The 12,043-nt window shown below is 45.4% G+C and overlaps 1 protein-coding gene across 1 annotated transcript; it reads left to right on the top strand.

The window, feature by feature from the left end:
* Window positions 1-212: 212 nt before the first annotated feature.
* On the top strand, window positions 213-4,307 carry LOC127305265 (AT-hook motif nuclear-localized protein 5). Its single transcript, XM_051335674.2, has 5 exons — window positions 213-1,247; window positions 1,988-2,055; window positions 2,706-2,834; window positions 3,376-3,537; window positions 3,712-4,307. The coding sequence occupies exons 1-5, from the start codon at window positions 608-610 to the stop codon at window positions 4,129-4,131; spliced, it is 1,419 nt and encodes a 472-aa protein (XP_051191634.1). The 5' UTR covers window positions 213-607; the 3' UTR covers window positions 4,132-4,307.
* Window positions 4,308-12,043: the final 7,736 nt, after the last annotated feature.

Here is a 12,043-nt window from a genome sequence, read left to right as displayed (position 1 = left end):
AAAAACTTTTGGAAGATGAATCCCTATGATGATAAAAGCAGCCACCCACCCACACAAGGTATGAGTTGTATTTTCAGCTGCACAAACAATCCTGGTGTCTCCTGCCTTCTCTCTCCTGCAGCAACACACAGAGTACACCACACAACACATGCTTCGCTCTCCCTCTTCGGTTCTTCCCCCCACTCCTCCCGATCTCCCCCACTCTCCCCCATCTCTAGGGTTTTAGCGCCCCCATTCCGCCCGCCCGCCCGCCATTCGATCGGGATCGCCTCCCTCCCCTCCCCTCCCGCCGCCGCCGCACAGATCCCGCCACCTCCGCCTCCGCCGCCACCTCCCCTCCCCGCTCCACTAATCCCGGCCCATTCCTCCCGGAAAGATCGGATTTTTCCGTCCCTCCCTCCCGCCTCACCCGTCCCTCTCGCCCCCGCCGGTTCCACCCCAGAAGATCTCACCCTCCTCTCGATCTGATCTCGCGGCAAGAACGGCTGCCCCTCTCTGCTCTGCGTGCGGGAGTTGGTGGGCGAGATCTCCGAGGCCGCCCGCGCCCGTTCGCGTGCGCGCTCCGGTACCTCCCCGAAACGTCCGGCCCCGGCTGCCCATTCCATGAATGGATGGGCGGGAGTCCACCGCGACGTCGGGCCCCAACTACTCGCCCTTCTACGTGCAGCACCGCGGGATGGGCTCGCCCCCGGCGCCGGGACCGGCCGGCGCCGCCTTCCACGCCGCGCCGCCCGGCGGCTACCGGCAGCAGCTTGACGCCGTCTCGGCCGGGTACGCCTTCCAGCAGCAGCCCTTCGGGGCACCCGCCCACATTGGGCAGGGCGGGTTCCACCACCAGAACGCCTCCTCGCCCCACATGCTGCCGCCGCCGCAGCAGCAGGAGCAACAGCACCAGGGCGCCGATGGTGGCGGCATGGGTGGTGGTGCGGCCGCCGACGGCAAAGGGGATCAGCAGGGGAGCGAGGGCGGCCAGGACGAGCAGGTGAAGAAGAAGCGCGGGCGGCCCAGGAAGTACAAGCCCGACGGGTCGGCCACGGCGCTGGGGCTCTCCTCGCCGTCCCCCTCCACGCCCCACTCGTCCGGCTCCGGAATGGGGACCATGGTAGCCACGCCTGGCTCTGGGTTTGGGCCGGGGGCCATTGTTACCACACCAGCTTCCGGGGGGTCTGGTTCGGGCGCGCTGGCAGAGAAGCGGCCCAGAGGGCGCCCGCCTGGGTCCGGGAAGATGCAGCAGCTGGCTTCGCTTGGTGAGCGCCTGCACCCATATCCTTGCGTGTTTCATGATGATGACTGTCTTGCGCGCTTTATGCTGATTAGTATTTCGAGTGTCTGAGTGTTTCTGTTAATGCTACGGAGATGATCGCTTTATGGCATTGGGGATAATGCATTTCCTATATGTTTTTGGCATGTATCTGGTAGCTGGTTGTAAACTTCGCAATTATATGATGCCAATAATGCTATAGTATCATTTTTCATGATAGCTTTTCATCATAGATATGGAAACAATCTGGTTTATACTATCTGATACGTTGATAAAATCCGGAAACCATGTTTGTATTGTTTCTCTACTTTATGCTTTTCCTATATTGCTCCCAAGTACCTGCCCATGATTAGTTGGTTGTTACTCACCTTTTTCTATTGTCAGTTGGAAGACATGCCAAATATTATTATCCACATTCTTTTTATGTAGTCTCCTGCTACACACCACATGTCTTGACATTTCTCTAAATGTTATGCTTTTTTCTAATAAATAAATGTGATTTTTAACTGTTACAATGTTCAAACTGAAAGAAATGACTTTACTCCCTGAGATCATGTTCCGTATCTCTTGAATCGATGAATTACTCAAGGTGTATGTTGACTCAATTCTGTTAAGCAAGCTGTTTGCATCTGCCTTTTCCTTTAAAAAAGACAAAGAAGTACACATTTGCAGTACAGCCATTTTCTTCTTTCTTTCTCATGCTTGCTTTTATTTTATCTTTCTCAGGAAAGTGGTTTCTTGGCTCTGTTGGAACAGGCTTTACTCCTCATGTGATTATTATTTCAGCTGGAGAGGTAGGTTGAGAGTGATCAATAAATTTTTATCAGTTGTACTGTTTTCTAGTAGTGGTGTGCTGATGGCCTGACATACGTTTTTCATTTATTTTGGTGTTATTATACCATTAAACTGCTGGACTGTTGGTTGCTACGAGCGATGAAAGATTCTATCTAATAATGCACTAAATTGCCTTCAAATAGTTTGTTGATTTGCCATATGTTTTATATCGGTTCAGTTTCCTGTGGAAGTAAGATGAATGTGACAGATGACGTAGCAGAAAAGGCAAATGCTTAATTAACCAATTGACTAGTGCAAGCTTTTATTTGTTGTTCGTAAAGGAACTTCTTTTATATCACTTGTCATATAATTAGTTCCATAGGTCACATTTAGTGTCTGTATACATTAATTCCAGACTTTTGTACGGACTATTAGATGCTGTGGTCAAATCATGTTGAAACCTAAAATGCAAGTAATTGGAGACCACCAGCTATAGTAGCATCAGTGTGGTGACATCCAAGCTAAATTATGTAGATAAGTAGATAGTTTTTCTTGTGAGAAACTGCAGTGTATCTGGCTCTTCTGTTTGTTCTACGAAATACTTCATAGTTTTCAAACATTGTTCTATATGCCTGGCTGTTTTTCAATTTTAAGTTTCGTATATGTGCAGGACATTCATGCCAGAATAATGGCTTTCTCTCAACAAGGCCCAAGAGCTATTTGCATCATTTCAGCAACAGGAGCTGTCTCCACTGCTACCCTTCTGCAGGATTCGGATTCTGGTTCAGTGACATATGAGGTATCGTGCTCTAGGTGTCTTGATACTTAGTGCTGTTATAGTATCTTACTATGACATGCACGCTTTTGTTATTCTCACACACTCTTATTTACAGCAAAGGATGTACTCCCTCCTTTCCAAATTAATTGACCGTACATGCATATAAACACAGCTGTTTCAATTAATTGAAACCGAGGAAGTACCAACTATCCTGTACTTTTCAGTTCAGGGTTAAATATACCTCTGTCCTGTACTTTGGCCCAAGTCAAAAGGGCTGAGCTCTCTCAACTTGTTAAAATACTTTACTGATGGTTGTTTCAATAACCTGTTGTTTGGGGGTAAAAAGATTTTGACTACACATAGTTATATATATAAATTACATCATTTAATGTCTAAATCGCAAATGTGCTTTAACTAGCTGCTCCAAATTAGTTTTCTATGCTAAGAACTTTCGCTGTTATTTTCATTTTTTTCATTGAACTGCTGACTTGTACGGTTTTACTCTTGAGCCTGAGAAGAACTATTTTGTCCGCATTTTTATGTGTTGCCGTTGCTTTGGCAGGGTCGATTCGAAATCCTGTGTCTTTCTGGATCATATTTGGTGCTAGAGGAAGGCGGTACCCGCACTCGAAGTGGAGGCCTTTGCATAGCTTTGTGCGGTCCTGACCATAGGGTTATTGGTGGGAGTGTTGGCGGAGTCCTGACAGCAGCTGGAACTGTTCAGGTATGACATCTCATCCAATCAATCTCAGAATTTTGGTTATTTATTTATGTGTCTTGTCTCCTGTACGTAGTTACTTTTCCCAAACTGGGAGCCTGTTATGAGTATTGTATATTCTGATTTATTGCGGTTAAGTTAATCTGTTGGTTCTAACCGATCGCTCGTGCATTGCCCCAGGTGATAGTGGGAAGTTTCATGTATGGCGGTGGATCAAAGAAAAGCAAAGCCAAAGCAGAGCAACACATGGAGCAGAATCAAGAGCAGAATGGTGGCGAGGAAGATGCCCCCACGATGGCGCTGTCAGATCACAACATGCCGCCTAACCCGATGAGCGGATGGCCACCTGGCCTGATGAACCAGATGGACTCAGGGTCTCCTATGTATGGGGGTCCACAGAAAAACCAAGCCAAATCTGAGCAAGACATGGAGAATGAGGAGCATGATGGGGGTGGCAGCGAAGAGCCCCTCGCAATGGCACCTCCCGAGCACAACATGAACATGCCGCCCCACCCGATGGGCGGATGGGCACCAGCAGGCCTGATGAGGCAGATGGATTCGAGATCTTCCAACATCGACATCAACTCCATCCGCGAGTAGGTCGTTGCCCGTGAAACTAGTCTTATTAGAGGAGTTGCTGCGGATTCCTGATGCGGCAGTCGTGATAGAAACCCTGCGTATCGATTGTACTGCGAGATGTTGTATTAGAATGATGGATCCTGCGTATTATATAGAAGAAGAAAAAGAAGAGACCTGGGTATTGAGTTGGTACTGCAGCCGCTGTTGTTTGTCTCTGGGTTAACTGATCTCCCAATCCTATTTGTTTTGATGGAATAATGCTGGAAAAATACCAATGTACTCCTTGTACTCTGCTGTAATGCCACCTCATCCACCTACCTTCTCTAACCATGTATGCTAGCTCCCTGCCCAAGATTGTAAGCTTTGGGCATGATGGCTTAATTCTCTAGAGATGCTTAATATTAAACCATCATGTCTCCATTTTCTCCACCAATCCCATGTTGGCGTAGTGGCTTCACTTGGTAGTATGCAGAAGCTTCACTTGGTGAGAAAACAAATAATAAGAACTCGCTAATAACGTTATCCGATCTCTTTTTCTGAAAGAGGATCCCAATCTATTATAGAAGATCTCTCTTTTTCTGGAAGAATCTATTATAGTTCACCAGAATTACAAAGCACACCAAGCATAATACAAATTACATCAAAGTTCTTAAACCACCTAACGGCGTTGTTGATGACAACTCGGAAGCTTCGTGCACGTGCCCCTAAAGATTAGCGCCCATCGTCGTTGAGCCCCTTCAATTGAGTCTTTGACACGAAACATGTAAGGGTGTAAACAGATCGAATTGGATATTGTTGTTTCCATATTATTTTTAACAGATTCGGGTTGGTTGGATAATGCACGATTATATAGGATTGCGGATATGGAGCGGATTCGGAGCGAACTCCGATCGGAAGCGGATTGTTAGCACCTGTTTTTGTCCTTCCGTCAACCAAAGCAAGTTGGAACCGTTGAAGCTGAAGAAGTTGGATGAAGTAGCCGGATCCGTAAGCTGTTTCAGTTCTTAGTCGGATCCATGGCAACTTTGGCCCCAAGCTATCTCAATCTTTAGGCGGATTTATTACCTTTTGCTCGTGGAGGATGAAGGCCAAATGACACGAGTCGGAATTTGGCCGCTCTAGATTAAAGGTGGAAATTTTGCCAACCAAAGCGTACCTTCTACAATGTATCAGCATCTCATCCAATGAGTTGACGATGAAGTAGAGATTGTCCACGCTGATGATTCGGCTTTCATTGCGTTAGCCGAAGCACCAGTTCACTGGCATCATCCCAATGCTACCCGTCTTTCAGGACGTGATCTGTCTGAATTCGATTTCCTAAGTGCAACTAGGGATGGATTTGTGCCAGTTTCTCTAAAGCCGATTGAAAGCAATCGGATCCGACTACATTATTCATATGAATCCCAACGATGAATGGTTACATAAACGTTTGGGGAAGTATCGGGCCAACGGGAACGATATGTATGAATCAATCGAAGGACCAGACAACATGGAGAAGTTGGGTCAAGGTTTTGCATCGGCCGATCCTCTGGAGAAGGTGGATATTGGAGATGGCACAATTCCAAGGCCGACGTATGCCAACAAAAACTTTTGTGGCCGATTATAAGGCAAAAATAATCTGGCTAGTTAAAGAATATGTGGATTGCTTCGCATGGGAGTACCAAGAAATGCCTGGGTTAAGCCGAGAGTTGGTGGAACATCGATTGCCCATCAAGGCCAGTTTCAAACCTCATAAGCAACCAGCTAGAAACTTGAATCCAAAGATCTATGATCGGATCAAGTTGGAAATAGAGCGACTTTTGAAGGCGGAATTTATCCCGCCTTGTAAGTATGCTGAGTGGATCTCCAACATCGTATCTGTGGAGAAGAAAGGATCCAGAAAGATCCGAGCATGCATAGATTTCCGGGATCTCAACAGAGCTACGCCCAAGGACGAATATCCTGTGCCAATTGCTGACATGCTTATTAACGATGCATCCGGACTCAAGATCCTCATCTTCTTAGATGGAAACACAGGTACAACCAAATATTTATGGCCGAAGAAGATTCCGCCAAAACAACGTTTCACTGCCGCGGTTTCGTTGGTTTATTTGAATGGACGGTAATGACCTTCGGGTTGAAAAATGCCGGTGTCACATATCAAAGAGAGATGAACTTGATCTTCCATGATCTACTCGGAGTCATACCGGAGTTCTACATAGATGACGTTGTCATCAAATCGGAAGCCAAGATGTCTCATCTGGCTGATTTACGTCTGGCGTTTGAAAGGATGAGGTGGTATGGACTCAAGATGAATCCTCTCAAATGCGCCTTTGGTGTATCAGCTGCAAAATTCCTGGGCTTCATCATACATGAGCATGGCATAGAGATTGATCCGGTAAAGATAGAGGCCATCCAGAAAGTGCAAGCTCCAACTTGCAAGAAGGAGATGTAGAAGTTTCTTGGTATGGTAAATTATCTCAGAAGATTAATAGTTAACCTAGCCGGAAAAATTGATGCCTTCACCCCAATCCTCTGGCTGAAAAACGATGATGAATTCACTTGGGGGGCAAGACAACAAGAGGCATTTGAGAAAATCAAGTCATGTTTATCATCTCCACCGGTTTTGCAAGAACCAGTTCATGGGAGACCAATCCAACTATACATTGCTGCCGAGGAAAAAGTTATTGGCGTTGTATTGATCCAAGAAGCCAGAGGAAAGGAGTACGCCATCACGTACTTGAGGCGTCGTTTGTTGGATGCCGAGTCCCGGTACAGCTTCATCGAAAGGTTGTGCCTATGTTTCACTACGGGAAAAAAGTGCAACTATTTGCACAACAAAGGCTTTGCCGTGCGACCCCGCACGGTAAAGATCGCACGGCAATGCTATCGACGGCAAAGGCTTTTTTGCCGTGCGACTCGCCAACGTTGCACGGCAAATGCTTTGTCGTGTGACGCCGCACGGCAAAGGTCGCTCTTTGCCGTGTGCCTATCATGTTTTATCTAAAAAAGGCCCCAAACTGGCTGGTCTGGGAATCGAACATAGGACACAGAGTAGAGAAAACGTGCAACCTTACCACTGAGCTATGTGTTCGTTTGTTGATAACTATACCATGCCATGCCTTTTGAGATGAGAAAAAAATCCAGTTTTTACATCTTTGCCGTGCGCTTACACTAGACAAAGGCTTCTTTGCCGTGCGTTTTTCAAAAACACTAGGCAAAGGCTGCTTTGCCGTGCACCAAGTTTTTGCCGTGCGGTGTGTTGGACCATTTCCGTGCACCTTTCTTTACCGTGCGGCCTCTTCCATCTTTGCCGTGAATCGTATCTTTACCGTGCGCTTGTGTCTATCTTTCCCGTGACCAAAGTCTTTGCCGTGCGTTTTTATCTGTGCGCACGGCAAAGATTTCTTTTGCCGTGCGGGAACACACGGCAAAAAAATGCTGCATGGCAACGCATATTTTTCCCGTAGTGTTTGTACTAAGCTTGCAACAAGCTGAGACATTACTTGTTGTCCAGTGATTGTGTAGTTGTGTGGCAGACCGATGTTATCAAATACATATTGCAAAGGCCGATTCTCAGTGGACGAATCGGTAAATGGGCGTACGCATTGGTCGAGTATGATTTGGCTTATGAATCCATCAAGTCTATGAAAGGCCAAAAAATTCTAGCTGACTTCATCGTGCAACATCATGTCCGTGGGGAACAAGACCAAATTATTTCCGACTAAGTCGTCTCTCCCTTGAGTCTTGTTTCCTTGGTACCGTGGAAATTATACTTTGATTGATCAGTTTGTAGCAACGGACAAGGACTCGGCGTTGTATACATACTTGTTGTATTGTGTTCCGAAATCTATTTACCTGTTGTACTATGGAAGGAGTCCTAACGGACTACGGCGTGCCAACCGTGCTAGACGTAGCACATCTACAACTCTATTTCGTGTTACCCAAGAAAGAGAGTTGGTTGCCCCTATATATAGTTCAAGGTAGTCATAGAATAGATGAGAGAGAGAGTTTCTCCATATTGATAGCACGTAGAGGGTCTGTCCTCTCGTGTATTGTAATACTCCTCCAATTATAGTGATACGTCACCGTGCGTTCCGTGGTTTTTCCGTTTGGGTTTTCCACGTAAAAATCTGTGTTCTTGTTTTTTGTTTGATCTACTTTTATTTGCGTGATTTTGTAACAAGTGGTATCAGAGCTTTAGGCGTCAAGATCGATCTGCTCCCGGGCACCACCGCGCAGCATCTACTTTGGATCAACCGCCACCATCTTGCAGCAATCAAGCAGCTTCACAAGTTCGTGGTTTCGTGAGATCAGATCCAGAGATCGCAGTTTTTCGTTGGCGTTCCGTGCGCCATCTCCTGCGATCCAAATCGCGTCTGCTCAGATCAAGAGAAGATGCATCAGTATTACGCGATTCTGTTACCGAGTCTGGTACGCCGTTCCGATCCGTTTTTTTCGTGTGGCCTTATTTTAGTTTGCTTCCGTCTAATTCTACCGCCACGAGTGGATCAAGGTGGAGTCCCAGATCGGTGCATGCGTTTGGCCATCCATCTTTCTACATCTGTATCTGGTCCGCGGGCCTGCCGAGTATTTTGTTCGGCGTTGTCCCTGATTAAGTGGAGCTGCACGTGCGTTTCAACATACATGAAGCAGGTCAGTTCAAGTTCCGAGGCGAGGTTTTAAATCCGATTTTGCTAATTCACGTGAAGACAATCTGCTAGTAGTTCAGATTTATCTTTCAGCTCTCGTTTTTGCTCCGCAGTTTTAATTCTACATAGAATGTTTCTGTGGTTTGTACTACTTTGTGATCACAGTTTTATCGACTCATGGATATTATGAAGTACTAGCAAAAAATTGCCCGTGCGTTGCAACGGATTTAAAATATAAAATATGGTGTTCTGGTCATCTAACTTATCAAATCAAACTGGAACGAGTTCGTACTAAAGTTGATTTGTCCTGAATGGAATTATGAAATAATCGCTCAATTTTCGTTTAATTGTGGCCCCTTGCCCAGGGAAACATCCCATATATATAGCTCCTTTGATCCGCTTGTGATTTCCGCGGAAACTAATATATGCAAATCTGCACCCAGAAAAAAAGCTAGATAAAAAAAAAGACTTAATAGTGAGTTAAAAGGCAACACAAACAACAGTTAAAATTGCACAGTATATTATGTATTCCCCGCACAAAATCTATTCCATTGTATAGGTTCACTCCTATTATCATGCCAAGAACAAAGTCTAACACAACTTAACAGTCAAATAGCAACCTCAATATTAAATAGCGTGAGTACTATATTTAGCATGGGAACCACACTTGAGCACCGATGACTACTCCCAATCTAAAACCCATCAATGAAGGGTACTACAAAGCTACCAAACATTGTCTTTTTTGACTATCCATCATGTTCTTGTTTTACTCTCCGTTGCTCCATTCTCGCGAGGGTGAACTGGTTTGTCCTTCAGAAACTCTATAGAGTAGCAGAACTAATGTCGCTATGGATTTAAAATCAATACAGAAATATATATAAGGCAGTAATGTAAGCTTTCCAAATATAGTAGTATTGTTGTTCATGTCGAAGTATTTACCCTAAAATATAGTATTGTTGTTCATGATGAATTATTTATCCGTGGATGAGTATCCTTTTCCTAGTACATATTGCACACTCTAAATAATCAGTAATATCGTGTGGTAGTAATACAAAGTTACCTAGTAGGGGCTCTGATTCGCATGGTTTGCACTGCTAGCACCTGACATGAACCTTACTATGTGCTACGATGGTACAATCAGTTAGTTTACAAATTCAGTTAAAAATAACTTTTACTACGTATAAACTATCTGGTAGTGATTTTAGATGAGAGAATCCAATGAAGAAAAGTGCTATTATTTGCCCACTTTGCCTGCTAAAGATGGTTCTAATCAAGTGTCGATCGTACAATTAAAAGAATGGTGCCTGACATGAACCTGAACACGCAGTTTGCTTCAGAGTTGCCTGTGGCTGAGGAGCACTTCAAGCAAAGATGGTTGCTTGTTAATGGCTGCATCAGTTTACGTTTTGTCACTAACGACTGCATCAGTTTTCGTTTCAGTATGACGACTACACGGCTACACCAGTCTTGACCTGTAGCTCATGTGCTGAGTTGGCCAAATCACTTCCATTAACATCAGTATCTGGTGAAGCTTCAGAGATATGATTGTCCAAATCAGATGTGCCGGTGGATTTATTGCGGGCAGTGGATTTGTCTATTGTTCCCTCTGGCTGTGTCTCAGGAGCTGCGATTGAAGATTAAGCAGAGTCGAGTACTCCAGTGGTCGGCTGCCGCGAGCTCCTGGGCTCCTGGCGGAAGGGTGGCGCAGCAGCGGAGACCCACGACCGGTGGCGGGACTTTGGAGTGGCGACTGCTGGGTCTCTTCGTTGGTCTGCAACTCTCCACGCTCCCTACTCGACTTGGACGTCCCTCTCAGACTCCCATGGTTGGCCGACTCCCGCACCTGGGAGCGACTCCACCGACCACCACGCTCCCGATTTCTCCATTAATCCTGGCCAAGGGGTGCGCCTCTGTCGACCACCACGCTCCGTCTGCGCGCCATCGAATGGGAGGGCCTGTAGATAGGAGGAGGGTAGACTTGGGATAGGGGAGGGGAGGATTGGGGCGCGATGCGGGTCAGACTCAGAGACTCAGAGGAGCTTGGCCTGGAGCTCGGATGCGTGCGGGAGGAGTTCAGCTTATGCGGTCAACCAGCGAACGAACCGTTATTTACTCAGCGGTGGCAACCCATGTAATTTCCACAAAAATTAAGGGTAATAAAAAACGGACGACGGAACCCCTTTTTGCTTTATTATTAGGTATAGATGATGTTTAGCTGTTATATTATGACACAAGGTTTTTTCCTATGGCAAGTCGAGATGCGAACGCTGGTTCGCGCAAGCCGATTATGAGGATGCACTGGATAGATTGGAAAATAAGCATGCTGCTGTTTGGACACTGAGGAGGAAAAGGATTATTGTGCCACCTATGTTTGATGATTTGCTGATGGTATGATCATCGTTTTTTTTATAGTTTTCAGTTTGAGGTGGAGTTTGGTGAATTGTAGCCTGCCGGGAGATATTATGGATGCAAATTTCAGATGTTATGTTGCTGCAATTATATGAAGAACACAATTCAGTTATCGAGAAAAAAAAATTTATGGAGGAGGTAATTTTTATGCCTGTTGGTAGCCAGCATTATACTCTTTGCTCTCCGAGTTTTTGCTGTTATGCATGTGAAGATTTTGCTTTGTTACTCAAGTTCGTGATGAAGATTATTTGAGATGCAAGTGGAGATTGTTTTCTGCTAGATACTACAACATTTAGTACTGTAAGTTAGTTGTCTATGCTTTTTCAAGAGAGGTCTATTGCAGAGTTGATGCTCTATTTCATTTTGAGGTTCCTTCATCCGACAGTTGTTCTACAGAGACAGTTTTTGACCATGTCATGGATTTCCATTAACCATTTGAAGTCGGCAGTTTTTGGTGTACGTGATGCCCTTCGTACCAGATGCTCTTGCATGAGTATGTTTGCCGAGGTTTGTGCTTTCAGTTTTGTAGCACGTTCAGATTCCATGAGATGAGTTCTTCACAATGTTATGTGCACGAAGATGTTGCACTATGAGCTATGCGCTCGTTCAGGCACCACATGAGATATGATGACTTATGTCATTTGATGATTGAGCAGTTTCTTTTTCTGTTGAGGTCAGTGGCACAGACTCAGACTTTTGGATTTTATGGGAGACCCATATTCGTTTGTCTGCTTTGTTGATAGCTGTGTTGTTTTCTGGAAGACCCAAGATTGATTTGCTCAATTTGACTTCATGAGAAGTTTATTAGTCCTATGGACGTTTCAAGGCACAAGATTTACTTGTGATGACTTTAGTTGAGGAGTTGAATGCTATCTATGACTGTTGCAAGGGAT

This window comes from Lolium perenne, chromosome 6 (assembly GCF_019359855.2).
Source record: "Lolium perenne isolate Kyuss_39 chromosome 6, Kyuss_2.0, whole genome shotgun sequence".
NCBI lineage: Eukaryota > Viridiplantae > Streptophyta > Magnoliopsida > Poales > Poaceae > Lolium > Lolium perenne.
The sequence above is the reverse complement of the archived record's forward strand: the minus strand, read 5'-3'. Positions and strand labels throughout refer to the sequence as shown.